Below are 24,612 nucleotides of genomic sequence, written 5' to 3' on the forward strand. Positions count from 1 at the left end.
TTTTTATTTTTATTTATTTGTCATAGAGAAAGAAGTGAGAGCAAGCACAGGCAGACAGAGTGGCAGGCAGAGGCAGAGGGAGAAGCAGGCTCCCCGCCAAGCAAGGAGCCCGATGTGGGACTCGATCCCAGCATTTTTATAGCTAAATACTATTCCGTTGTATGGATATAGTACATTTTGTTTATCCCTTTATCAGGCTTTAAGTCTGATTTCAGTTTGGCTGTTATCAATTTTATGCTGCTTTAAACACCTGTGTGTGAGTTTTTGTGGCCACAGTTCTTCAGTTCTCTTGGCTATGTACCCAGAAGTAAATTTCTGGATCATATGGTAAGTTTGGCGTGCAGCGATGTACAAGGCACTGAACCTCTCACAGGACATGGGCCTGGGATCCTGAGATGGCTTTCTTCGAAGTATTGACTGCTTTGTAGATTTTTCTGTTATCATTGTATAATCAAACAACTTTCTCCCTAATAACGCCCTTTAGATGGACAGCATTTATAAGACACAATCATTATTACTTCCACACCAAATGCACAAGCCACCAAAGAAAAGTAGATAAACCGTGCATCAAGAATTCAAATTGCTGCACTTTAAAGGACACCATCAAGAATGTGAAGACACATTGGGGAGGGGAACAGGAGAAATTATCTGCGAACGATACATGCGATCAGAGACTTGGACGATACATGCGATCAGAGACTTGGTTCTGAAATATACAAAGAACTGTTACAACTCAATAATACAACAACCCAATGAAGAATGAAAAGAGCCAGCAGACGTCATCAGCCGTCAGGGAAGTACACATGAAAACCACAAGGAGAAACGAGCTTTCTGGCACTGGGATGGCGGCTCGGCAAAAAGACAAAGAGCATCAAGCACTGGCTGGGGTCAGGAGACAGTGGAACCCTCGTGCACTGCTGGACGGAACGGAAAACGGTGTCATCACTTCAAAAGAGAATTTGGCAGTTCCTCAAAAAGTTAAACGCAGAGTCACCCTATGCCCCAGAAATTCCATCTCGGGTATATACCCAAGAGAACTAAATACGTCCACATAAAGACGTGTGCCCGAACATTCACAGCAGTATTGCTGATAATGCCAAGACATCAATCTAAAAGCCCACTAATAGGAGACGCCTGGAGGGCTCAGTCGGTGAAGCAACTGACTCTTGATTTTGGCTCAGATCATGATCTCAGGGTCGTGAGACAGAGCCCCATGTCAGGCTCTGTGCTCGACGGGGAGTCTGCTGTGGATTCTCTCTCCCTCTGCCTCGGCCCCTCCCCAAGCTTGCTCACTCACACTCTCTAAAATACATAAATAAACCTTTTTAAAAAATAAAAAGTCTTCATGGCAACTGGGTGGCTCAGTGGATTAAAGCCTCTGCCTTCAGCTCGGGTCATGATCCTGGGGTCCTTTGGTCAAGCCCCATGTCGGGCTCTCTGCTTGGTGGGGAGCCTGCTTACCCCTCTCTCTCTCTCTCTTCCTGCCTCTCTGCCTGCTTGTGATCTCTGTCTGCTAAATAAATAAATAAAAATATTTAAAGAAAAAGAAAAAGAAATAAAAAATCCATTTAAATTAAATTTAAAAGTTCATTTAAAAAATTAAACCCCATTAATTGATAAAAAGGTAAGTGAGCAAAATGCGGTATATATCCCTACACTGGAGTATTATTCAGCTATAAAAAGAGGGGAAAATAAAATAAGATGAAATCAGAGATGGAAACAAACCATAAGAGACTTTTTTTTTTTAAGGTTTTATTTATTTGACAGACAAAGATCACAAGTAGGCAGAGAGGCAGGCAGAGAGAGAGGAGGAAGCAGGCTCCCTGCCAAGCAGAGAGCCCGATGAGGGGCTCCATCCCAGGACCCTGAGATCATGACCTGAGCCGAAGACAGAGGCTTTAACCCACTGAGCCCCCAGGCGCCCCACCATCAGAGACTCTTAACTACAGGAAACAAACCCAGGGTTGCTGGCGGGGAGGTGGGGGGGTGAATGGGGTAACTGGGTGATGGGCGTTAAGGAGGGCACGTGACGGAATGAGCGCTGGGTGTTACACACAACTGATGAATCACTAAACTGCACCATGGAAACTAATAATAGCCTGTATGTCAATTAATTGAATTTAAATTTTAAAAAACAAAGAACTGATATAATCTACAATGTGAATGAACCTTAAAAACATGACAAGGGTGTGTGGGTGGCTCCATCAGTTAAGCATCCAACTCTAGGTTTTGGCTCAGGTCATCATCTCAGGGTCCCGAGATCAAGCCCATGTTGAGCTCCATGCTCAGCACAGAACTGACCTGTCCCTCTGCTCCTCCCCAACTTTCTACTTCTCATGAATAAAAAATGTGTTTTTTTAAAGATTTTATTTATTTATTTGACACAGAGAGAGCTCACAAGTAGGCAGAGGCAGGCAGAGAGAGGAGGAAGCAGGCTCACCGCTGAGCAGAGAGCTTGATGCGGGACTCGATCCCAGGACCCTGAGATCATGACCTGAGCTGAAGGCAGAGGAGGCTTAACCCACTGAGCCCCCCAGGTGCCCCAATAAAAAATGTTTTTTAAAAGGGGCACCTGGGTGGCTCAGATAGTTAAAGCCTGCCTTTGGCTCAGGTCATGATCTCCAGGTCTTGGGATCAAGCCCCGTGGTTGGCTCCCAGCTCAGCAGGGAGTCTGCTTCTCCCTCTCCTTCTGCCTCTCCCCCTGCTTGTGCTCTATCTCTGTGTCTCTCTCTCAAATGAATGAATGAATTAAATAAGTAAATAAATACACACATCCTTAAAAAACATTATGCCAAGTGAAAGAACCCAGATGGAAATGACCACACATAGTATAATTCGACTTGTAGGACATGTCCAGGACAAATCTATACAGGGGGAAAGTAGGTTTGTGGTTGCCTTGGGCTGAGGGTGGGTGTAAAGGGAGAGACTACTGATAGGTACAGGGCTTCTTTTGGGGGTACGAATTGTGGTGTTGATTGTACAACTCTGTTTATATACTAAAAACCATGGAATTGTATACTTCAAATGAAATTAACTTTATGGTTTGTAAATTACTGATTTAACAAAAACAACACAACACACATGCACACACACGCTTTACGGGCATTCCCCACACAAGCACATGGAAAAGAACGCTGCACATGGCCCCAGACCCAACCCAACTGTGTCACTGGCTGGAGAGGGGGTTACTCGGAGCTTCAGTGTTTCCTTCTAACTCTGCAGGGTTTGTCTTTGCATATTTAAATGAACTACACCAACGCCATTAGTTCTTCTCCCTGGGGAGGATGCTTTTATTGAACAGTGACTTCATTAAACCCCTGAGACATTTTCATCAGTTCATTTCCATATAAACACAAAGCACCAGCCATTCACCCAGAGCAGTGCCAAGTTCACAGAAGACACTGAGTCACACACTGAAGATCGTGTCTGCCGTAGAGCACCCCTTGGGTGCAGAGTCCACTTTTATGGTCTGTGCCTCCTTCACAAGGGGCCCACATGCACTGGGGGACTTCATGAGGTCTCCCTATGGAGCTCTAAACTCTGCTTCTTTCCATTGGACTCTTCCCTCTTTCTAACGGGTGAAAGACAGACAACAACTCCAGGAGAACACTCTAGAAGAGAACCTTTCAGAGAGAAGAGTTTGAGTCCAGTAAACACCTTTCACGTATGTATATAACCCCCGTGCCCAGCACAGAGATCAATCCTGAGCAAGTATGCTGAATATTTATTGAACATCAGGATGGATGGATGGAGAGAGGGATGGAAGGAGAAATAAACGGGCCGATGTGGGCAGATGGATGGACAGACATGTAGGTAGGTGGATGTGATGGATGGATGGACGGACGGACGGATGGACGGACGGACGGACAGATGGATGGATAGATGTCAGGACGGATGGAAAGACAGGTGGGTAGTTGGACAAATGAATGGAAGATGGTCAGAGGGGTGGACGGACAGATGTGGAGAGACGGACAGTTGAGTCCATCAGATGAATGGATGGGCAGGTGAATGGACAAATGTGGACTGATGGACGGAGAGACAAGCGGGCAGATGATGGAGGGACGGCCTGACAGCTGGGTAGATGGGTGGAAGGACAGAGAGACGGAGGAGTGAGTAAGTAACAGGTCCCATCCAGTGTGCCCTCTGACCACTCAGGGAAACATCAGTACCTTGTCAGCATGGGGTGCTGGTGGCCTCCTCTCCAACCCCAGGCTCCAGGAGGGGCTTTACTATACCCCCAAAGAGCTGAAACTGGTCTCCATCCATCTCCAGGGTCGAACCACAGAGGAACAGAAGGAAGGTGTCACCCCTGACCCCCGGGGTGATCTGTTACCATTCATTCCCCACAGTTACTGAGGACCGGCTCTACACGGGCACTGAGGACACACGGGGCAACGGAGGCGGCCCAGGGATGACCCTGTGGGTGGCTCATGGAAATCAGAGCTGAGTGCCCAGTTCTTTGAGGTCACATGGGAAGGGGAGGAGAAGGTGGTCAGGAACGGACACCTAAGCTGAGACTAGATGTCAGCCTGACTGACGAGCTGCGTGTGTGTGTGTGTGTGTGTGTGTGTGCGTGCGTGCGCACAAAGGTGGGGTTGGGGAAGGAGGGAGAGACAGAGGAGGAGGAGGACGAGAAGAAAGACGGGAGGACAGGTGGAGGGACGGAGGGAAAGGCACACGCCCAGGGCAGAGCAAGTGTGTGAGAGCTGACCCGAAGCAAGAGCACAGGTGCGTCTGAGACAGAAAGCCCAGGCAGCCGGGACACAGAAGGCAAGGCAGGCCGGCCGCGAGATGGGAGCAGTCGGCAGCGCCCCAGGTGCTCCACACAGTGCTCAGCCTCAGAGGGGTGTGCCCAGTGAGGACATCAGACTTCCATTCACCCGCAAGTAGGGGCTGGGACTGGGCTGACCCAGGCTGGTTAGGTTAAGAATTCTACTGAGCATCAGTGAGACTCGGCCAACTGCAGAGAACAGCAACTTCCGGGGAGCAGGCCGCAGGCCCCAGGCCTCAGGAAGCAGCCCACACTGCCCCTGACCCTGTGGAAGGCCTGCCTGGCCTGTCCTCACCAGGGCCTTATGGGCACGGTCCTTGGCTCAGCTTCGAATCCCCAAGTGCAGGGGGTGCAGGCAGCAGAGGCCAATGTCACAGCGGCAGCGGACACTAAGCTGCACAGTCACCTTGACCTCATGGCACCAAACGCTGTCTAAAGGCCAGCAGCACTATATCTGCTCCAGTGGCTTCCCCTATGAATGAGGTGACGGCTAAGATCCTGATGTCCGCCTGGAGGCCACCTTGAGCACCTCCTGTATACTAAGCCAGACGTGGGCGAGGCGCTAAGAAACGGTGTGCACCAGGCAGTCCCCGCCACCATCCTCGGGGAGCTTCCGCTCCAGCTGAAGCTTCCCTGGAAAAAAAACGAGTCTCCCTAGAAACCCGTCTGGTGTCTGTGGTCTCACAGTAACGTCTGGGGTAGAGCAGGTTGTGGGGGAAGGGGTAAACCTGAGACAGATTTCTGCAGCGCAGACCAGGACAGGCGCAGCCCTTCTCGAGCTGGCGCTTAAGAAAGAGGCATATCCGCGTGGTTCTAGCACAGTCTCTACCAATTCACCCCAGGTAACAGAAACTGTATTAGGTTTAACAAACACACTTCTGAGATCTGAGCCCAGGAAAACGGCTGCATGTACCTGCTTATTAGATCTCTGTGCTTGAGGAATAAAACACTTTTACAGGCTTTCTATCACCTGAGCCCACAAAACAAGCCTGAGGTGGGCAGGGTCTGTGCCGTCCCTTTCTCCTCAAAGGACAACGCAGCAAGGGCAGAGGCCAGCTGCTGGGTGTGCGAGCACGGAGTGACGGAGGCAGCGATCACGCCCATGCCCCCCAGAGCCCAGACAGGCCCCTCGAAGAGGCTCGGGTTTGCCCCCAGGAGTCAGGAGCTGGGCCGCAGGTGCTTCTGCTGGGATTCCCAGGCCAGCCCCGCCTCCACCGCTGTCCTCTTGGCCTCCTTCCCCGCCGGCTGGGCCCCACAGGCTCCTCCAAGCCACCCCGCTGCTGTTTCTTCCACTCCGCAGTCTTGATCGCTCTTTCTCTCTTCCCGTTCTCCAGGGGTCCTCTCCTGAATCAGAAAACAATCAACACAGCTTTCTGATGCTGCCATAAGGGGCCTTCCGGTGTCCTGGCTGGGCCCTCGCACATGCTGTGTGCTCAGATTCAGGCCAGATGAGCCGGGCTCCAGAGCCCCAGCCAGCCCCAGGGACCCCGTATTTTGTTCATCAGATGCTCTGAGGACCTTTTTACTGGTGGGAATATATTTCCTGGCAGGAACTGAAGAGCCCATCCATGGAGATCAGAGAAAGAGCAAAGCAAGGAAGCACTACTTTAAAAGGTAGCACTCTATGCCTGAGTCTGTGGACTTCCCCGGACTCCTGGCCATGGCCATGACATCACACCGAACACCTCCTGCTTCCTCTAATGGCCTTCCAGGCTTACGAGCGAAGTTGGGGACCAACAAAGAGGCAAAGCACAATACTCTCGCTTCAGTGGCCCGGAAAGGCTGTCAATGAGCCCCTTTCTCCATTGCAAACCAAGGAAAAGGACAGCCCTCCTCTGCCAGCTTTTCTAAAGCAATGCAGCACTTACTGGGATAGCGTATGCCTCTGATGTTGAGTCTTCTATCCCTGCACCATCTCCTTTCCAAAATAAGCAGCATTGCTCACAAGATGCAACTGGAAGTTCTGGAGTTTAAAATTATTAACAACTTTTTCAGACATCAAGACAAAGACCCTTCCGTAGCAGAAAATGGATGTTACCAGAATTGCCTTGTATGGGCGAGGGTCTGTCTTGGCTTCAGGAAAACCTTAATGGAATCACAGCACTTCAAAATCTTATAAAACACTGAACAACAGATAATGGGCCACGAACTAATACTGAGTCTCTGTCCTTACTCCCAGTTCTCTTCTCCCACCACTCTGAGTTCTACAACAATCTAATGCCATATTCCATTTTCGAGCATCGGGGCTCGAGGGACAGAGGCAGAAAGAAAGACATTTGTCCACACATTTGCTCTGCTTAAAAGATGCCGGTCCATGGCAGAATGTGAAATTCAGATTTTTCAATATTTCCTTACCAATGCAAGGTTACAGCTGATTCCCCTGTGCTCCGTTCAGTTCTGGCTTCATGAGAGCTTGTCAAGCTTAGAGAAGAGGACTGTGAAAAGTCTAATTACAAAGGCCTCTCCACCTACCGCAGGACAGAGCCCTGAGTATGAATCAACGACCCACTGCCATGGAGAAGCCCAAAGCCAAGGTGATTAGGAAGATGTCTTGCAGGTTTAGAGCTCCCCTAAACAAGCACGACATGATTGCTGGGAAAACCGTTCCTAGAATGACACATTCACGACCATACCTTCTTGCCTTCTTCGGAGTGTCCGGGCCCCTCATCTGGAGTAGTCTGCCCTTGACTGCTCATATCGTCGTTGGCATCTCCTGGGTGAGCTGCCCTCCCCAAGCAAGAGAGCAGGATGAGCAAACGGGGGTAGTTCCAAGGGAGTGGACAATCAGAAGATTAATAATACACCGGGGACCCCGCTGAAAGCACTGACCCCAATCTCATCCTCTTGACTTACAATATGATACCTGCTACAGTGCCCTCCAGAGGACAGGGAAACCTGCCAGGTTTGGGGAGACGGGAATGGATGGTTCTACTCAATCAGTTCCTAGCTGGAATACGATCTTTTCTTCCATTATTCAGACATTAAATGGAGTCCGTCTCCAGTGCTACTCGTGGTCCTTCTCCGTGCTCACTGGAATTTTTACTCACAAGAGAGCCCATAATCACACTTTTTAATTCAGCTCCCCTAACCCTCTTACCAAATCAGTCCCAACTTAGAAAGGGATGACTTTCTTATCCTACTGTGTTCTTTCCTATACCCCATAATCTCTATGTGGAGGTATGTGTGTGTTAAGACGGCATTCAGATCCTTTGAAAAAAGAAAAATAATAGGTTCCCCATTTGAGCTGAAAATGCAAATGAAACACATTTTGCAGGGCACCTGAGGGGATCAGTCAGTTAGGCATCTGACTCTTGATCTCAGTTCAGGACTTGATCTCAGGGTCCTGAGTTCAAGCCTCACACTGGGCTCCATGATGGGCATGGAACTGACTTTAAAAAGAAAAAAAAAAAAGACGGGGCGCCTGGGTGGCTCAGTCATTAAATATCTGCCTTCAGTTCAGGTCATGATCCCAGGGTCCTGGGATCCAGCCCCACATCCTGCTTGGCAGGAAACCTTCTTCTCCCTCTCTCCCTGTCTCTCTCACTCTGCCAATTAAATAAATAAATAAAATCTTTAAATTAAAAAAAAAAAACACTTTTCAAATAAGAATATATTATTTAGTTGTTACCTATATACATAAATTATAAAGTTTATTTACAGACTTTATGAATTAGCCAACTTTGGTTTGGCAAAACTGAGTGAGAAGTATTTAAAAATACCCGCATGCTTTAGTGCTGTCTTGGAGTTTCTATATAATGCAGTAATGGATGCCCACGTACTTCTCTTTGCAAAAATGTAAGCTCCTAAATGAGTTCAGAGACAGCCAGCCTTATTCACCACTGTATCCTTATTACTTCTACCAGAGGCCTGTCATGGATAGATCCTCCATCACAGTAACCCACTGAATGAATGAGAAAATACATGAATGAATGAATGAGGCAATGAAGTAGACAATCCATTATTTTCTACACTTTCTGGTGTGTGAAACTACATTTTTATGTGGTAGGGACTAAAGCATGCTAGAAACTACCAAATGTTAACTTGTATTTTATCCCTAACCAATAAAGGTCCGATAATCTTTAAAAATGAATGCTCCAATTTGGAAGCGTCAGGATGAGAATCTGAGAAGCAACCACACAGGTAGGTCAAGGTAAGGGACCATCCATGAGTGACCATACAGGACGCAATAGATGAAAATGGCCACTAGAGGGAGCCACGTGACCTTTCAAAGAGCAGCATTAGGAAAAACCCATCCAGTATGGTGGTTCTGCTCTCAGCACTTCCCACCATAGTTCACCGCCATAAAATTGCACTATATAATGCCCAACTCACCAGAACAAGCTGAGATAAAGTTAGAGTTGCAGTCTGCTAGGATTCAGACTTTCAGAAAAAGACCCCACCTCCCAGCTCAAATACTTCACATCCTTTTGTGTACACTCTAGCATTAAAAATTAAATATAAATAGAGGAAATCTATTTCCCCTGTGGATGACAATTGGATCTATTAAAAAACGCACCTGGAAAGAAGGCAAAACTATAACCTAAAGAATGAAAAAATTTATTTTTAAAGCTGTGTGCAATTACTTCCTGTCTCCAGCCACATTTTTGTAAAGGAACTTTCAACTGCTGGAGCATTCAATTTCATCTCCTCCAGTAAAGAAACTTAAGGCATGTGCAAGCTGAGAAGTCATACCAGATAGAATTATGATCCTATTGGTCAAGTTTCAAAGGCTTCATATGTAACTGAGTGTAGGAAGAAAAACATTTCCCACAAACGCCTTCTCTCAAAAGTTCTGAAAACCCTGTAAATATTTTCGGGGCCATTAAAATCCACAGATGTTATCAACAGGCAAGATCCATGCAAACTTTAAAAGACCTAGTTCATAAAGGTCGTTGCTTCAAAAATATATTTTGAAACATTTGAAAGAAGTACAGGTTAACTTACCTTTGGAACCATGTAAAATGTCCATGCCTTACTTAGAACGTAAAAAGCAATTGGCTCCATTGGGCTTTTTGCTTACAGTTCTATCTCTACACCACACGAAATTGTAGGAAACCTCCAAAATAACAGCCAGAAATAAAGGAAGATAGAACTTGAAAAACAGGACAATTTAAGAAAGCAACTCTGAGAATCACTGATTAAAAACTAAAATTAAATTAAATGGCTCTGTGAGATTTACAAGGCAAGAGAAGATTCCAGAACCTGCATTGTCTGGTGACCTGTGGGAAAACCTAATGGGCTAACACTCACAGAGTTCCATGAAGGCAGACAGACTAGAAACTGAGAAACTGCAGAGCATCTGGGCTAGTCTGTGATTGCATATGCAGCCCCACTCGCCAACCCGGAAAAAAACCCGAAATGTCAGCGCTGACAAAATTGTTACAAGACGAAGCTGGCTGGCTGAAAACCTTCCTGAGTGAATTAAAATCCTGACTGCTGGCCCTGGGGGAGACAGAAGTTGTGGGTGAAACTGGGAACTAGCCATGATTTATACAGCCAATGAAAAGATCGTAATTTTGAATTTTATAAAAATTATAGTTTTAAGTAATCTAATTATATCCTAATTATAATGATGACCCTTCTTCCTTCAAAGGACTCAAAGCATGCTTCTGGAACATTCTCTGTGAAAGTTCCCTCATTTGCTGTTTTAAAGAGAGAGTTGGCAAATCTCACAGTGAGTTAAAGTGACAAGTCTGGCATCTGACTTCCAGCTCAGTTTCCTGTGACCAGACCACACCAACTCTCAGCTCTGGAAATAACCCCCAGAGGAATTCTCTTCGGAGGAAAGCAATCTCCCCAATTAAGAGAAAACGTCCTCCCCCTGCCTAGCCCCCTCTGGCCTGTGCAATTTCCACATCATTTCCACATTCTGATATGCAAACTTTTTTCTTCATTCCCAGCCAAGGAACTGCAACGTCTAAGACACAAAGGCCTTGTCCACGTGGGAGCTGCAGGCTCATTTGTGAAGCTCCTCGATAAACCCGCTCGGCTGTTCAGCTTAGTGCATGGGGATCCAGGCCAGCTCCCCCTTCATATCTAGCTGTGGATGCCACAGGGCAAGTCACTTAACCGCCTCATTAGGATCACAGTCACAGTCCTGCCATGGCCTCCTTCCCAGGTGCCTGGTCACTCCATTAATATCTGTAAAGATCCATTAAGCCTTCTAGCTGAAAGGCACCATAAAAGCAAAACCTATCACTGTTATCATCAATAAACTCTAAGGCGCTCTTCCCTGTCACCACCTAGGGTAAATCAGTTACCCACTGCCCCTTAATGAGCCACCTCCAGCCTGGTATATGGCATTTGATGCTGACAAGAGCTTTCTTTCCCAGGAGGGAGGAAAAGCCAGTGCTTTCCCTTTGGCCAGTGAACTTAAACTGTGAGAACCTCCAGCAACTCCCACCCATACATTGTACCTGCAACCTAACGCGCTCTGCGTGGATCCAGGCCTGCCCCCAGGGCCCCTTACCTTGAGCACTGAGCTAAGAACCACCAGCAGTGTGCAATCCATGCTCCACGTGGGAGAGGTGTTAGACGTACTGTTAAAAAGCACCTCGGAGAACCCGACACCCGTATGTCTGGTCTTCCACCCACTGCCTCCCTTTACCTATTCTCATTGCTCGGAAACACCCTCCATCAAAACCCCGCTGGCAACACACCGTGGAGCTCTAACACACCAAACAGAGGGCAGTGTCTGTCTGTAACGGGGCTGCCCAAATAAACAATATCGCCACCCAGCACCCTACTATGCTGCCAGTAAGAAGGACAGAGAGGACAAGGTACTCCTTTGCAGAATGCTGTCTATGCAACACCACCACTTACACACGCGTGTCATCTCCCACGAGCGGAAAGGGGAGGGGGCGTGGAAGGCTGGCTCGTCACAGCAAACCCTCGTGCGGCTTTCCAGCTGGTTGAACCGGGTGCACACACTCATCTTCTAGGTTTCTGAGATCCCTTCTAGTTATACACGGGGATCCCCTCCGTCCCAGGGAGCTTCTGATTTAGCTACATTGGGGGAGATCTCGCACAAGGTTTAGGAGCTGTCATTCATTCGGGAAAGGAAGGTGGGCCAAGGGCAAGAAGCCACCACTCTGGTCTCCCTCCCTCCTCTGTTCCTGCAACCTGGACGGGCCTGACTTCATGGGTAGCATTAACCTGTGCTTCCAAGCGCACAGCGCTCACTGTGACTCACAGTCTGGAGGTGGTGACTGCTGCAGGCGAACCTTCAGCCAGATGCTGCCCCGCTGGCCCCAGGCTCCCGGGGGTTCCACCTCCCACAGGCGTCCGCGCTCCTCTGGATGGGCCAACAGGAACTTCCTGCAGACTGAGGATGCGCACGTGTGAGCCAAGAAGGCCCGCCCCCTCTCTGTCCTCAGGGGAAGACACTTCCGGTTCCTGTTGAGGCCCCGCCCACCCTGCCCTGGCTCTGTGCTCTGATCCTGCTCTGCGCAAACTACCCCTTAACCGTCTCACCTCGTGCTCCCACGTTCACCCCCACCCCATCTGAGCTTGAGGCCGCCATAACAAAGGGTCACACACTGAGTGGGGGGCTTCAACAACAGACTGGCTGTCTCCTAGTCCGGGAGGGAAGTCCCACATCCAGAGGTGGGAAGACGCACCTCTGCAGTGGACCTTCGTGTCTCTATGCCTTCACGAGGTCTTCCCTCTGTACCTGTGGCCCAGGCCCCTCTCATAAATAAGGACCTCTTCCTACCACTCTACTGAATCAGGGCCTCATGCACATGACCTCACTTAATCACCTCTTTAATGGCCCCTCCTCCTAATACAGTCACATGGGGAGCTAAAGCTTCAACATAAGACTTGGGGGTACCCAGTTGAGCCTGTAACATCACCATGCCACACTGTCCTCTCCTTAGGCACTATCCTTTCTCAGCCGGAACCTTCCCAGCTCTCCTCTCCCACAGAACCTTCCAGTACATCCTCCACGGATGCCTTGATTCCAGAGTCACCTCAAGGTTTTTATGTCCACGTTTACAGGGTGAGCACTTTCCACGGGGCAATGCCCCAAATCCTGCCAAATGGGAAGCTGCTCCTCGTCCTTCAGGTGCCCATGGGGACACCATTGGACCCTCTCCTAATATTTCCCGGCCCAGGGCAACAGCACAGATGGAAACCTCCAGAACCTGACACTAAGTATTCAGAAAGCGTAAGCCGAGCTAGCAGAGTGCTAGATAGAATGTTCTGCTCTCCTATCTTGACAAATATAACTTCATAACAACAGGGAAAGCCAGTTTCAAATTTAGAATTTCTTGGACTCCTTGGAGTTCTGCACCAGAATGTGGCAACACCAAGAGAGATGGCCCCCAGCAGGCAGCCCACTTGCTTCTCCTCCTACCCCTGCCCCACACACATACACCACAGGGGGCCTGTGCATACAAATGTGGACACCATGCCCACATTCCATCCACATCCCACCAATGGCTGCCCCTGGGATCTAAAGATACGCAAACTGGTGTCATGGTCCACCCTGAGATGCACAGATCCAGGGGTGGAGTCTACTTGGGCCCTGAGCACCACTGGCAGGAATCCTAGGGTCCTAGTACCTTGAGCTGGCTTAGAAGAAGTGATCTGGACCCAGGTAGGAATATTCTCTTGGGCCCACAGATTCCTCACACCATAGAGAGAGACAGAGCTGCCCAGGGGTGCTAAAGCATAGGGCTGTGGACAGGAGTCCCTCTTGTCCATTCAAAGGGCAGGACTGTACTCAATAAAGGCCAATCAGAGAAGGATGTGGTCAGTGCACCTGTACCCAGCCTTGAGCATCCAGCAGCTTCTTTCTCCACATTCTACCTGGTTTACCAACATGCCCAGACACAGCCAGGCGTGCTGTAAAAGACTGAGGCCCCAGCATCCTTGGCTAGGCAGCTGAAACTCCTAAGACAAGCAGCATGCTTCAGAATAAGAGCCTTCGTATATTCTTTCTCTGCAAGGCAGAGACAGAGAAGGGAGAACAGAGATCCACAGAACCCTTCAAGGGTCTTAGCAGCACTGTACCTGCGGCAGCCTCCCCCCGGAAGCTGCTATTACCCTGGGAAACCTGGGGTGGCTGCCCTGGGAGGCCAGTGCACTCAAACAAAACTCTCAGAGGCATAGCAAAATTAGGGCTGGGGGAGGGGCCCCTGGGTGGTTCTATCAGTTAAGCAGACACCTTCAGCTCAGGTCATGATCTCGGGGTCCTGAGATCAAGTCCCATGTCTGACTCCCTGCTCAGCAGAGTCCACTTCTCCCTCTCCCTCTGCCTGCCACTCCTCCTACTTGTGCTCTCTCTCTCAAATAAATAAAATCTTAATAAATAAATAAATAAGGAGAGGGACAAAAAGGACAGGTATGTGGACAGAGAACCAGTTGCCTAGGTTCTGAAACTTTCCAGCACCTCAAAGTGAGGAACACGGTGCAGAAAGCCTGGAATACTCTTTGCAGAAATTTAAGGATCTTCAGAGTTTAATTATAGACAAAGACTTTGGAAATACAAAGAAATGACTAAACCTACTTGAAATACGTTTCACCTGCTTTTCTTAGGACTTCAGAGCAACGGAAATGTCCTTATCTTTCCTGCCTTTTCTCTCTTATTTGTTGTCCCTATATGATAGTGGCACTGGAAACTCAATACTGAGGGCTCAAAATCACCTGTGGTTTTGACAATAAGTGAAACAGAACCCAATGTGGGGTGGGTGGGGTGCAAGGGACCCTGGGGAAATACCCATCAGAATCTGCTGCCCTTACTGACTTGGAATGTGATGTGTAGCATCAGAGCTTTTTTCATTTCCTCTGACAAATATATATAAAGCTTTCTCTTCCAGAATGTGGAAAGGAACTGAGACAGTTCATTTTAAGTCTCAACTTGACTGAGCCAAGGGTGCCCAGATATTTAGTCTACATTATTCTGGGTGTGTCTGTGAAGGTGTTTTGGATGAGATCGGCATTGGAATCAGTAGACTGTGTAAAGCAGATTGTTGTCCCTCATGTGGGTGGGCCTCACCCAATCAGTTGAAGGCCTGCGTATGGAACAAAAAGGCTGACATCCCACAAGTAAGAGGGAACTCCTCCTGTCTGTTGAGCTGAGACATCAATTTTTTTAAATGTAGATTTTATTTATTTATTTATTTATTTGAGGAAGAGAGAACATGAGAGGGGAAAAGTTCAGAGGGAGAAGCAGACTCCCTGTGGAGCTGGGAGCCCAATGTGGGACTCGGTCCTGGGACTCTGGGACCATGACCCGAGCCAAAAGCAGTGGCTTAACCAACTGAGCCACCCAGGCACCCCAAGGACATCGATCTTTTATTGCCTTTGGATTTGAACCAAAATATTGTTGTTCACTTTTCTTGGGTCTGGCTCCTGTGGGCATTTGGACCCTTAGGACACCATTGGCTCTCCTGAGTCTCCAGTTTACTAACAGCCACAGATCTTGGGAGTCTCAGTCTCTACACCATGAGAGTAAATTCCTCATAATAAATCTCTTCTCTCTATATATCTACATCCTACCGGTTCTGTTTCTTTGGAGATCCCTGACCAATAGAGGGACTCAGTAGGTCAGGAATGGAAGAGGGGACTATCTTCTGCAATAGGAGCTACAGAGGCCCTTGGGAGCTCATGCTGTCAGAGCTCGCTTTTTGCACTCCAGCTGCCCTCCCAGCTGAAGCTCCTGGGGATCCTTTGCAGCTTCTAGGGGAAAGGACAAAGTCATGGGCTCTAAGCTTCAAGTGAAGGAGCAAAGGCTCTCTGAGCGCCAGCAGCAGTTAGCAGCACAGGTGAACTTCTCTGAATTCTGCCTCTCTCTGAGGTCATGTAACTTATTTTTTATTATCTCTAAAACCAATTATTTCTCAGGCTGGGAAGGGCTCACCCCCTGTAATGCAGCCTAAAGCCTCATCTGTGCAGAAGCAATGGGAGAGTTCTAAGGAAGAAGAGAAAACCCAGACACCGAGAGTGCCAAGGAACCTCCCTCTCCCACAATCACCTAGAACGCACATGCATTATCCATCACCATTACTTCAGCACTTCCTCCTGATACAAGGTGGGTTTACCTTGGTACATAGCAGGAGAAATCGGCCAACTGACACCCAGGGCTTCATCCTCTCGGAACGTCTCACAGAAGTCCTGCAGCATGGCCATGCCCAGGCCTTGGCGACGGTACATCCTCCTGACAAACACGGTGTCGAAGACAGGCAGCAGGTAGCACGCACCCGTGCCATCACCACACAAGCTGCCTGTAGGGAAAGGAATTGATATGCACTGGCCGCAGACTTGCACCAAGCCACCAGGACCCTAAGGAATGCTTGCACAGCCAGGTCCTTGGTACCACCTGGAAGAAGGGCCCACATCACTAACTAAACAACCTATGACAAAACAGCAGTTCCTCCCAAACCACCAGGGCTCCAGCTGGCCGATCAGCCCACATGTGATTGATCACTGGGAGTACAGCCACCAGACTATTGTACTGAAATGAAAAACAAACCCAGATGAATGCACCATTCATGCGCCCAAGACCCTCAGATGCTGCCCTCTCCGCACGCGGGTCACGGAGACACTCGAAGCCAATGATGAGCATCTGGATGACATCAAAGTTCTCCATGAACCCAGGGAATTGGGGCTGGGAGACCCACCCAACACATCTCTAGGGCATGGACTTGTTTTGGTAACTCTAGCAAGCAGTCTTCGCGTCTTATTAAGGTGAAGTACCTTTACCCTGAATAGACTAAGCTGTATTTCTCCTACAAGATCAATGGCCTTGCTATAGCAAAGCAGGAGAAGCAACAGCTGACACCCTTCCCACTTTTGCACCCTGAACTGAACTTCACTTCACTGCAACCAGCCCCAGTTACCAGCACGGTTGCTGTGTCTGCAGTGGGAACTTAGAGTCACAACCAGTCACCTCTGTCATCACCCTAACCAGAAAATCAGTGCTACATGGAGCCTACTACAGTATCTCTCTCACTTCCAAACTGCACAGGTGCCTGTGCCCTAAACGCACTGGAGTCCAGGAAAAGAAGTATGTAGCATATTCAGTTCCTATCAGAAGAAGAGGCATTCATCCCCGCCAAGATTCAGAAGGTGGGTAATTTCCCAAACAAAAAAATTGATTCCAATTCTAATTGGCCAGACTGTGTTGCAGAGACATATGCTGCTGTAGTTAACTGCAAAAATGGCCACAGTTATCTCCCTTCCTGTATCCACATCCCTTCACATGTGGTTCTGAAGCACGTGCCATCAAGAGATGGGGTCTGGCCTCATAGGGTCCAATGCGTATCTGTTCCCTCTCATATCTCTGCCATTTGCCCCAAGAACAAACCTGGACTAGCCTGTCACCATGAGAGAAACATGACCTGGGCACCCCTGTGGTCTAAGCAGACATCAAGCCACCCCCAAATAGCAGAGCCACCTACTGAATAGGTTAAACCCCCATGGAAACTGTCAATCAAAAGAATGGGGAACTAAATGGTTGGTTTTGTGGAAAAATGAATGAATAAATAAATAATCTGTGGCCAGCAATCAATACCACCTAATTCACGATCAATACCACCTAATTCACTTAAGATGGTAACAACAGAGTATCTGAATTTCACCTTCAGTGTTCTTGAAATGATAGTACAAACCTGGGCTGGAATTCTGTAACTACCAACTTTTACAGATGATGACAACAACATTCCCCAAATGATAAAGTCTTCCAAAGCTAAAAAGGTTTAAAATTAAATAAAATACAATACACACAATACAATACAATACAAATACAATACATATAAATACAATAAATAAATATACAATGTATAAAAATACAATTCCATTCACATGAATTCCATTCATTCTCTTTAAAAAGAGTCAGTACTTAGGAATACAGTTAACAGAAGAAACACAAGCTGTGAATACTGAAAAACTACAAAACAATGTTGAGGGAAATTAAAGAAAATCTAAATAAATGGAGACATTCCATGTTCATGGATTGGATGGCTCAATACTGTTGAGAAGGCAATTCTTCTCAAACTGGTCTGTAATTTCAATGCCAGCCCTACCAAATCCTAGCAGGCCTTTTCTTTTTTTAAAAGAGAGTGAGAGAGAGGACAGAATGGGGGCAGGTGGAGGTCAGGGGGAGAGAAACTTAAGCAGGCTCCATGCCTAGCACAGAGCCCAACATGGGGCTTGATCTCAACACCCTGAGATCATGACCTGAGCTGAAATCAAGAGTCAGACACTTAACCAACTGAGCCACCCAGGCACCCCACCAGCAGGCATTTTTGTGGACAATGAGAAGCGGATACTAAAATTGATATGAAATGCAAAGCCTTTATATAATAAGCAACCCAGTTCTGAAAAAGAAGAGTACAACTGGAAGTTTTACACTACCCAGGTTCAAGGTTTCTTATAAAATCAAGGCAGGCAAGTCAGTGGGATACTGGTGCAAGGATAGGCATGCACAGCAGTGAAACGGAAATGAGTCCAGAAATAAACTTGCACTTTGAACTTCAAAACAGTGCCCTTTTCAAATGAGGAAAAGACAGTCTTTTCAAGAAATGGTGGTAGGATGACTAGATATTGAAAATTTTTTTTTAAAAAATTTAAGGGAAGAAGAAGCTGGAACAGAACAGAAAGCCCAGAATTAGACCTGCACCCATAGACTCAAATGATCTTTGCCAAAGGAGCAAAGTCAAGTCAGTAGAGAAAGGACCGTCCCCATAAGTAATACTGGACATATCCACATGAAAAATAATAATAATCATCATCTAGACCTTAAACCCTTCAAAAACTTTACCTTAAAATGAGTTGCAGGCATAATGTAAAATGAAAAACTACAAAACTCCTAGAAAATAGCATGAAAGAATATCTAGATGACCTTGGGGTTAGCGATAAATTTTTTACATACAATACCAAAGGCATGACCCATGGAGGGAAAAAAATGACAAGCTGAATTTCATTAACATTAAAATTTGCTGCTCTGTGAAAGACCATGTCAAAAGAATGAAAAGGCAAGGCATGAACTGGGGGGAAAAAAATAAACAGTTGAAAAAGACACATTTTTCTGATAAAGGACTGTTATCTGAAATATGCAAAGAACTTTTAAAACTCAATGGTAAGAAAACAAACAACTTGATTAAAAAGTGGACCAAAGGGGGTATCTGGGTGGCTCAGTGGGTTAAGTAAGCCTCTGCCTTCGGCTTGGGTCATGATCCCAGGGCCCTAGAATCGAGCCTTCTTCCCCCTCTCTCTCTGCCTGCTTCTCTGCCTACTTGTGATCTCTCTCCCTCTGTCAAATAAATAAAAATCCTTAAAAAAAAAAGTGGACCAACGATTTTAATAGAAACCTCATCCAAGAAGCTATACATACAACAGATGAGCATATCAAAAGATGCTCCACATAATATGTCATCAGGAAAATGCCAATTTAACCAAGAAGATATCACTGCCCACCTAAAACAGTGGCCAAATTCCAGAACACTGTCAACACCAAATGCTGGTGAGGATGTGGAGCAACATTCCTTGTTGGGGGGAAATGCAAAATGGTATAGCAACTCTCATTCCTCTCATTTCTTGTTGGGGGAATGCAAAATGGTACAGCAACTCTAGATGACAGCTTGGTGGTTTTTACAAAAGTAAACATACTCATACCAGATGATTCATCAATTGTGCTCCTTGATAGTTATCAAAAGGAGTTGAGAACTTATGTCCACACAAATGTTCATGGCACCTGTAGTCATAATTGTAACAACCTAGAAGCAACCAAGATACCCTTCCATACCTAAAAGGATGAATAAACTACAGTACACCCAGATAACAGAATATTTAGTTCCAAAAAGATATAAGCTATCAAGCCACAAAGACATAGAGAAATGTTAAGGCATATTACTTAGTGAAAAAAGTCAATCTGAAAAGTCTACAATTACACCAATGATAGAACATTCTGGAAAAGGCAAAACTAGGAAGGCAGTGAAAAGATCAGTGGTTGTCAAGAGGTCATGGGGAGGGAGGGATGACTGGGTGGGCCCAGGAATTTTTAGGGCAGTGAAGCTATTCCATATGATGCTACAAGGATAGCTACCTGTCATTATACATTTGTTAAAACCCATAGAATATACAACACAAATAATAAACCCTGATGTAAGCTATGGGCTTTAGTTAATAATAATGTATCCTTCTGGAATGAATTGTGTCTCCCCAAAGTCTTACATTGAAACTGCCAGTACCTTAGAATGTGACTATATTTGGAGACAGGCACTTTAAGTGGTGATAGAGTTAAAGAGAAGTCTTTTGAATAAGCTCTCATCCAATCTGATGGGTGTCTTTATGAGAAAAGGAAATTTGGACACACAGAGAGATGTGCACACACAGAAGAAAGACCGTATCAGGACACAGTGAGAAGCGGCCATCTACAAGTTAAGGAGAGAGACCTCGGAAGAAACCAAACCTGCCAACACCTTGATCTTGAACTTCCAGCCTCAGGAACTCTGAGAAAATTACTTTCTGTTGTTTGAGCCACCCAGTCTGTGGTATTTTGTTATGGCAGTACTAACTGATTAATAGGTCTATCAGTTTTGGTTTACAAATAGTAACAAATGTGTCACACTACTGTAATGCATTAATAATAGAGGAAAGTGTATATGCATGGAGGAGGTGGGGGATATTGGGGAACTCTCTGTACTTTGTCCTCAATTTTTCTATAACCTAAAACTGCTCTAAAAAACAAAGCCTATAATTTTTTAATGTACGAGGTATTTTTAAAAATTAAGTTGAACACTCACCTCACATCATATATAAAAACTTAATTCAAAGATGGATCTAGGCATAAATACAAGCTAAAACTACAGAGCTTTTGGGAGAAAACATAGAGGAAAATCTTCACAACCTTGGGTTAGTCAGAGAGTTCTTAAATTCAATACCAGAAGCATCATCAATTGACAAATCTGACTTCATTAAAGTTAACTTCTGTACTTCAAAGTTAGACTATAAGAAAATGTTTATGAATCACATTTCTGATAAAGGACATATCCAGACTATATGAAGAACTCTTGTAATATAATTAAAAGGAAACAAACAACCAATTAAAAATGGACAGATGATCTAAATAGAAACTTCTTCAAAGAAAACATAAGGGGCGCCTGGATGGCTCAGTGGGTTAAAGCCTCTGCCTTCAGCTTGGGTCATGATCTCAGGGTCCTGGGATTGAGCCCCACATCGGGCTCTCTGCTCAGTGGGGAGCCTGCTTCCTCCTCTCTCTCTGCCTATCTCTCTGCCTACCTGTGATCTCTGTCTGTCAAATAAATAAATAAAATCTTTAAAAAAAAAAAAAAGAAGACATACAAATGGTTAATCAATGAAACGATACTCAACATCATTAGAAAAACGAAAATCAAAACCATATAGTGCAAAGCTACTTTTGACCTACTAAAAGATGGCTATAGTCAAGGCAACCAGCAGTCATAAGTGTTGACAAGATATGGAGAAATTGAAACCGTCACATAGTGCTGATGGGAATTTGTAATGGTAAAGCTACTTTGTCAAATAATTTGACAGTTTCTTAAAGTTAAACACGTGTTTATCCAATGACCCACCAATTCTATTCCTAGGAAGCTAATATTTGCTACAATTTGGATGAACCTCAAAAAACATCAAGAAAAACAATTCAAGCACAAAAGGCCACATATTGTATCATTCCACTTAGATGAGCTGTCCCAGAAAGGCAAATTGATAGGGACAGAGAGCAACAGGGCTGCCTAGAGCTGGGGTGGAAACAGATTGATAGCCAACAGGCAACTTTTTCGGGTGATGGAAATATCCAAAATCTAGGTAATGGTGATGGTTACACAACTCTAAATTTTTCAGAAATCACTTACCCTTGGCAAATTTTATGCAGTGTAAAATTATACCTCAACAAAATCGATTTTTAAAAGATTCAGTGGGGGCACCTGGGTGGCTCAGTGGGTTAAGCCTCTGCCTTCAGCTCTAGTCATGAACTCAGGGTCCTGTGATTGAGCCCCGAATCGGGCTCTCTGCTCAGCAAGGAGCCTGCTTCTCTCTCCTCTCTCTGCCTGCCTCTCTGCCTACTTCTGATCTCTGTCTGTCAAATAAATAAATAAATAAAATCTCTAAAAGATTCAATGAATTGTATTAAAATTATTGTATTGGGGTGCCTGGGTGACTCACTGGGTTAGGCATCCAACTTTTGGTTTCAGCTCAGGTCACATGAGATCTTTCAGTCATGAGATTGAGCCCCATGTCCAGCCCCCCACTCATGATCTGCTTCATGTTCTTTCTCCTTCTCTCTCCCCTTTTGCTCCTGTCTATTTACATGTTCTCTCTCTCTCTCTCTCTCTCTCTCAAATAAATAAATAACATCTTTAAATAAATAATAAAAATAAATTATTTTATTGAAATTATATGAAAAAAATACAATCAAGAGTCAAAGAGGGAAAACAGTAACTTTAGGGTGGAGAAACCTGCCAGACACCCCCATGAGTGATCAGGGTGAGCATGGCTAATAGTAATGCTGGGGTCCCATACTTTCACGTGTGATGGAAGCATGTGAGGACCAGGACACTTACTTCCCTTTCTCCCAAACCCATATCCCAATCTAATCATAAGAAAATATCAGACAGACCTAAATCAAGGGACAGCCCGCAAATCTCCTGACCAGTACTCTTCAAAAGTGTCCAGGTCATGAAAAACAAGGAGAATGAAGAAATGGTCACAGATCAGGCAAGGGAACTAAAAAGATCTGAACTATGTGCAAGGTGGTATCCTGGATCAAACCCTATAAGAGAAAAAGGACATTGCTGAAAAATTAACCAATGTTAATTTCTTAGGTTTGATCCTCATACCGTGATCCTGTCCTATGTTACCAGTGGAGGGAGAGAGGTGAAGGGTATAACAGGAACTCTGAACTATTTTGCAGCTGTTCTGTAAATCTAAAATTATTTCAGAATAAAAATCTGGGGAAGGGGAAGAGGCAGAAGAAACAAAAGCACTCTACCAGCCCTTTCTAATGGCTAATCATACCATCAGGTTGGTCAAATAAAATCTGTCCTCTAAAATCAATTCCCGGGGCACTTGGGTGGCTCAATGGATTAAGCATCTGCCTTCCGCTCAGGTCAGGATCCCAGGGTCCTGCAACTGATCCACTGATCAATGGGGCATCCATTGATCCCCTGCTCAGCGGGGAGTCTGCTTCTCCCTCTCCCTCTACCCCAACCCCAGCTCCTGCTTCATCTCTCTCTCTCAAAAACAAACAAACAAACAAACACCCTTTAAAATCAATTCCCAAAACCAAAGAATTGCCTTTTTAAGAAGGATACTAATTAACTGTAATAAGAATATTATGTGATTATGAACAGGGGCAGAGATAATGAGCTGGCTGCATGCCAATGGACTCTCCATTCATAATCAGAACCTCAAGTCCAAGGAATTCATATCACATGGCACGGAATGGTTGGGAAGAACCACAGCCATGATCTCAATCATTCTACCCATTATACAGACATGGCAGTTGACAGTGTCAAGAAAGGGTCAAGAACAAACAAAACAAAACACACAGAGAATAAAAGGCTTGGCTCTCTTCTGTCAGCAACATCTGCCCAACTGGGTCTCATCAGCTCACAGAGAGTCTGGTGAACCCAGACCAAACTCAGACCAGCCATGCCACCAAGGTAACTGGGGGCAGAACTAAGCCAAAACCAACACCGCCTGGTGCCCTTTCTTGTTCTTTCTGGCTGCTTCATGTCCAAAATTACCTTCAGTGATTACATAGGTCGTCTTTACCTAACAACACTTAGAAGATTAAAGCATATTCCAGATGGGCACTGTTCAAAATCACAACAAAGATGCTGTCTCTCAGGCAAATTTAAATATCCAGAAAGGTCTTTTACCTGAGGACAATGGATCATGGAAAGAAAGTTCATGGGAACAGATCCATAGAGATCATAATTCATAGTAAATGGTGGGGATAAAACAAACAAAAGTCTGGTAAAGCACAAACCAGTCAGAACTGGCTAAATGAGCAGCAGGATGAGATCATTTTTACCATAAATGCTGGTGGGAAATAAACAAGTAAAACTGAAAATTAACAAACCAAGCATCAGAATTTAAAAGACTGAAAAAGAACAGAAAAGAGACCCGAAGAAAATAAAGGGAAGGAGACAAGGACTATAGAAATTAATAAAATAGGGGCACCTGGGTGGCTCAGTGGGTTAAAGCCTCTGCCTTGGGCTCAGGTCATGGTCTCAGGGTCCTGGAATCAAGCTCTGCATTGGGCTCTCTGCTTGGCAGGGAGCCTGCTTCCTCCTCTCTCTCTGTCTGCCTCTCTGCCTACTTGTGATCTCTGTCAAATAAATAAATAAAATCTTTTTTTTAAAAAAAGAACTTAATAAAATAGAAAACAAAAATACAACATAAAGGATTATTTTTTAATTTCAAGAGTTATTACAGGAAGATTGAATACACCATACATAAAGCACATTGGGAATTAAAGATATCAGTATAGACATGGCAGAAATTTCAAAGGTAAAAGAATATAATAAATATCTCTATACCAATAAACTGGAAAAACAGATGAAAAGGACAAATTCCTAAGACAATACAAACCACCAAAACTGACTTATAAAAAAAGAGTGACCAACCTGTCCTATGAGCATCAAAACATGAACTCAGTAGTTTAAACCTCTCCCACACTGAACACATCAGGTCAGGTGGGTATAAGTTCTACCAACCTTCCAAGTAAAGCCTTCCAGAGAACAGAAAAAGGGAGAATATTCTCCAACTTAGTCTCTGAATCTCACCTTTTAAGGAAAAAGAAAAAGAAATAGCCAAGGAGGGGTGCCTGGGTGGCTCAGTGGGTTAAG

General features: G+C 45.6%; 1 protein-coding gene across 7 annotated transcripts in view; it reads right to left on the minus strand.

Moving 5' to 3' along the window:
* Positions 1–3,262: 3,262 nt before the first annotated feature.
* Positions 3,263–24,612, minus strand: part of LOC101680985 (protein FAM169B) — an 87,233-nt gene continuing 65,883 nt past the window's right edge. For 4 of the 7 annotated variants that reach the window (XM_045070508.1, XM_013060105.2, XM_013060106.2 and 1 more), the window contains 4 exons: positions 15,817–15,999; positions 11,964–12,095; positions 7,405–7,493; positions 3,263–6,115 (listed from right to left, as the gene is read on the minus strand). In XM_045070508.1, the coding sequence (XP_044926443.1) occupies positions 5,930–6,115; positions 7,405–7,493; positions 11,964–12,095; positions 15,817–15,999 (590 nt within the window). In that variant the 3' untranslated portion in view covers positions 3,263–5,929. Of the gene's footprint in view, positions 6,735–7,404; positions 7,494–11,963; positions 12,096–15,816; positions 16,000–24,612 lie in introns of all 7 variants that reach the window. The other 3 variants (XM_045070510.1, XM_045070509.1, XM_045070511.1) reach the window with 3 other exon arrangements.

This window comes from Mustela putorius, unplaced genomic scaffold (assembly GCF_011764305.1).
Source record: "Mustela putorius furo isolate JIRA1106 unplaced genomic scaffold, ASM1176430v1.1 tig00003972_pilon_pilon_pilon, whole genome shotgun sequence".
Lineage (NCBI taxonomy): Eukaryota > Metazoa > Chordata > Mammalia > Carnivora > Mustelidae > Mustela > Mustela putorius.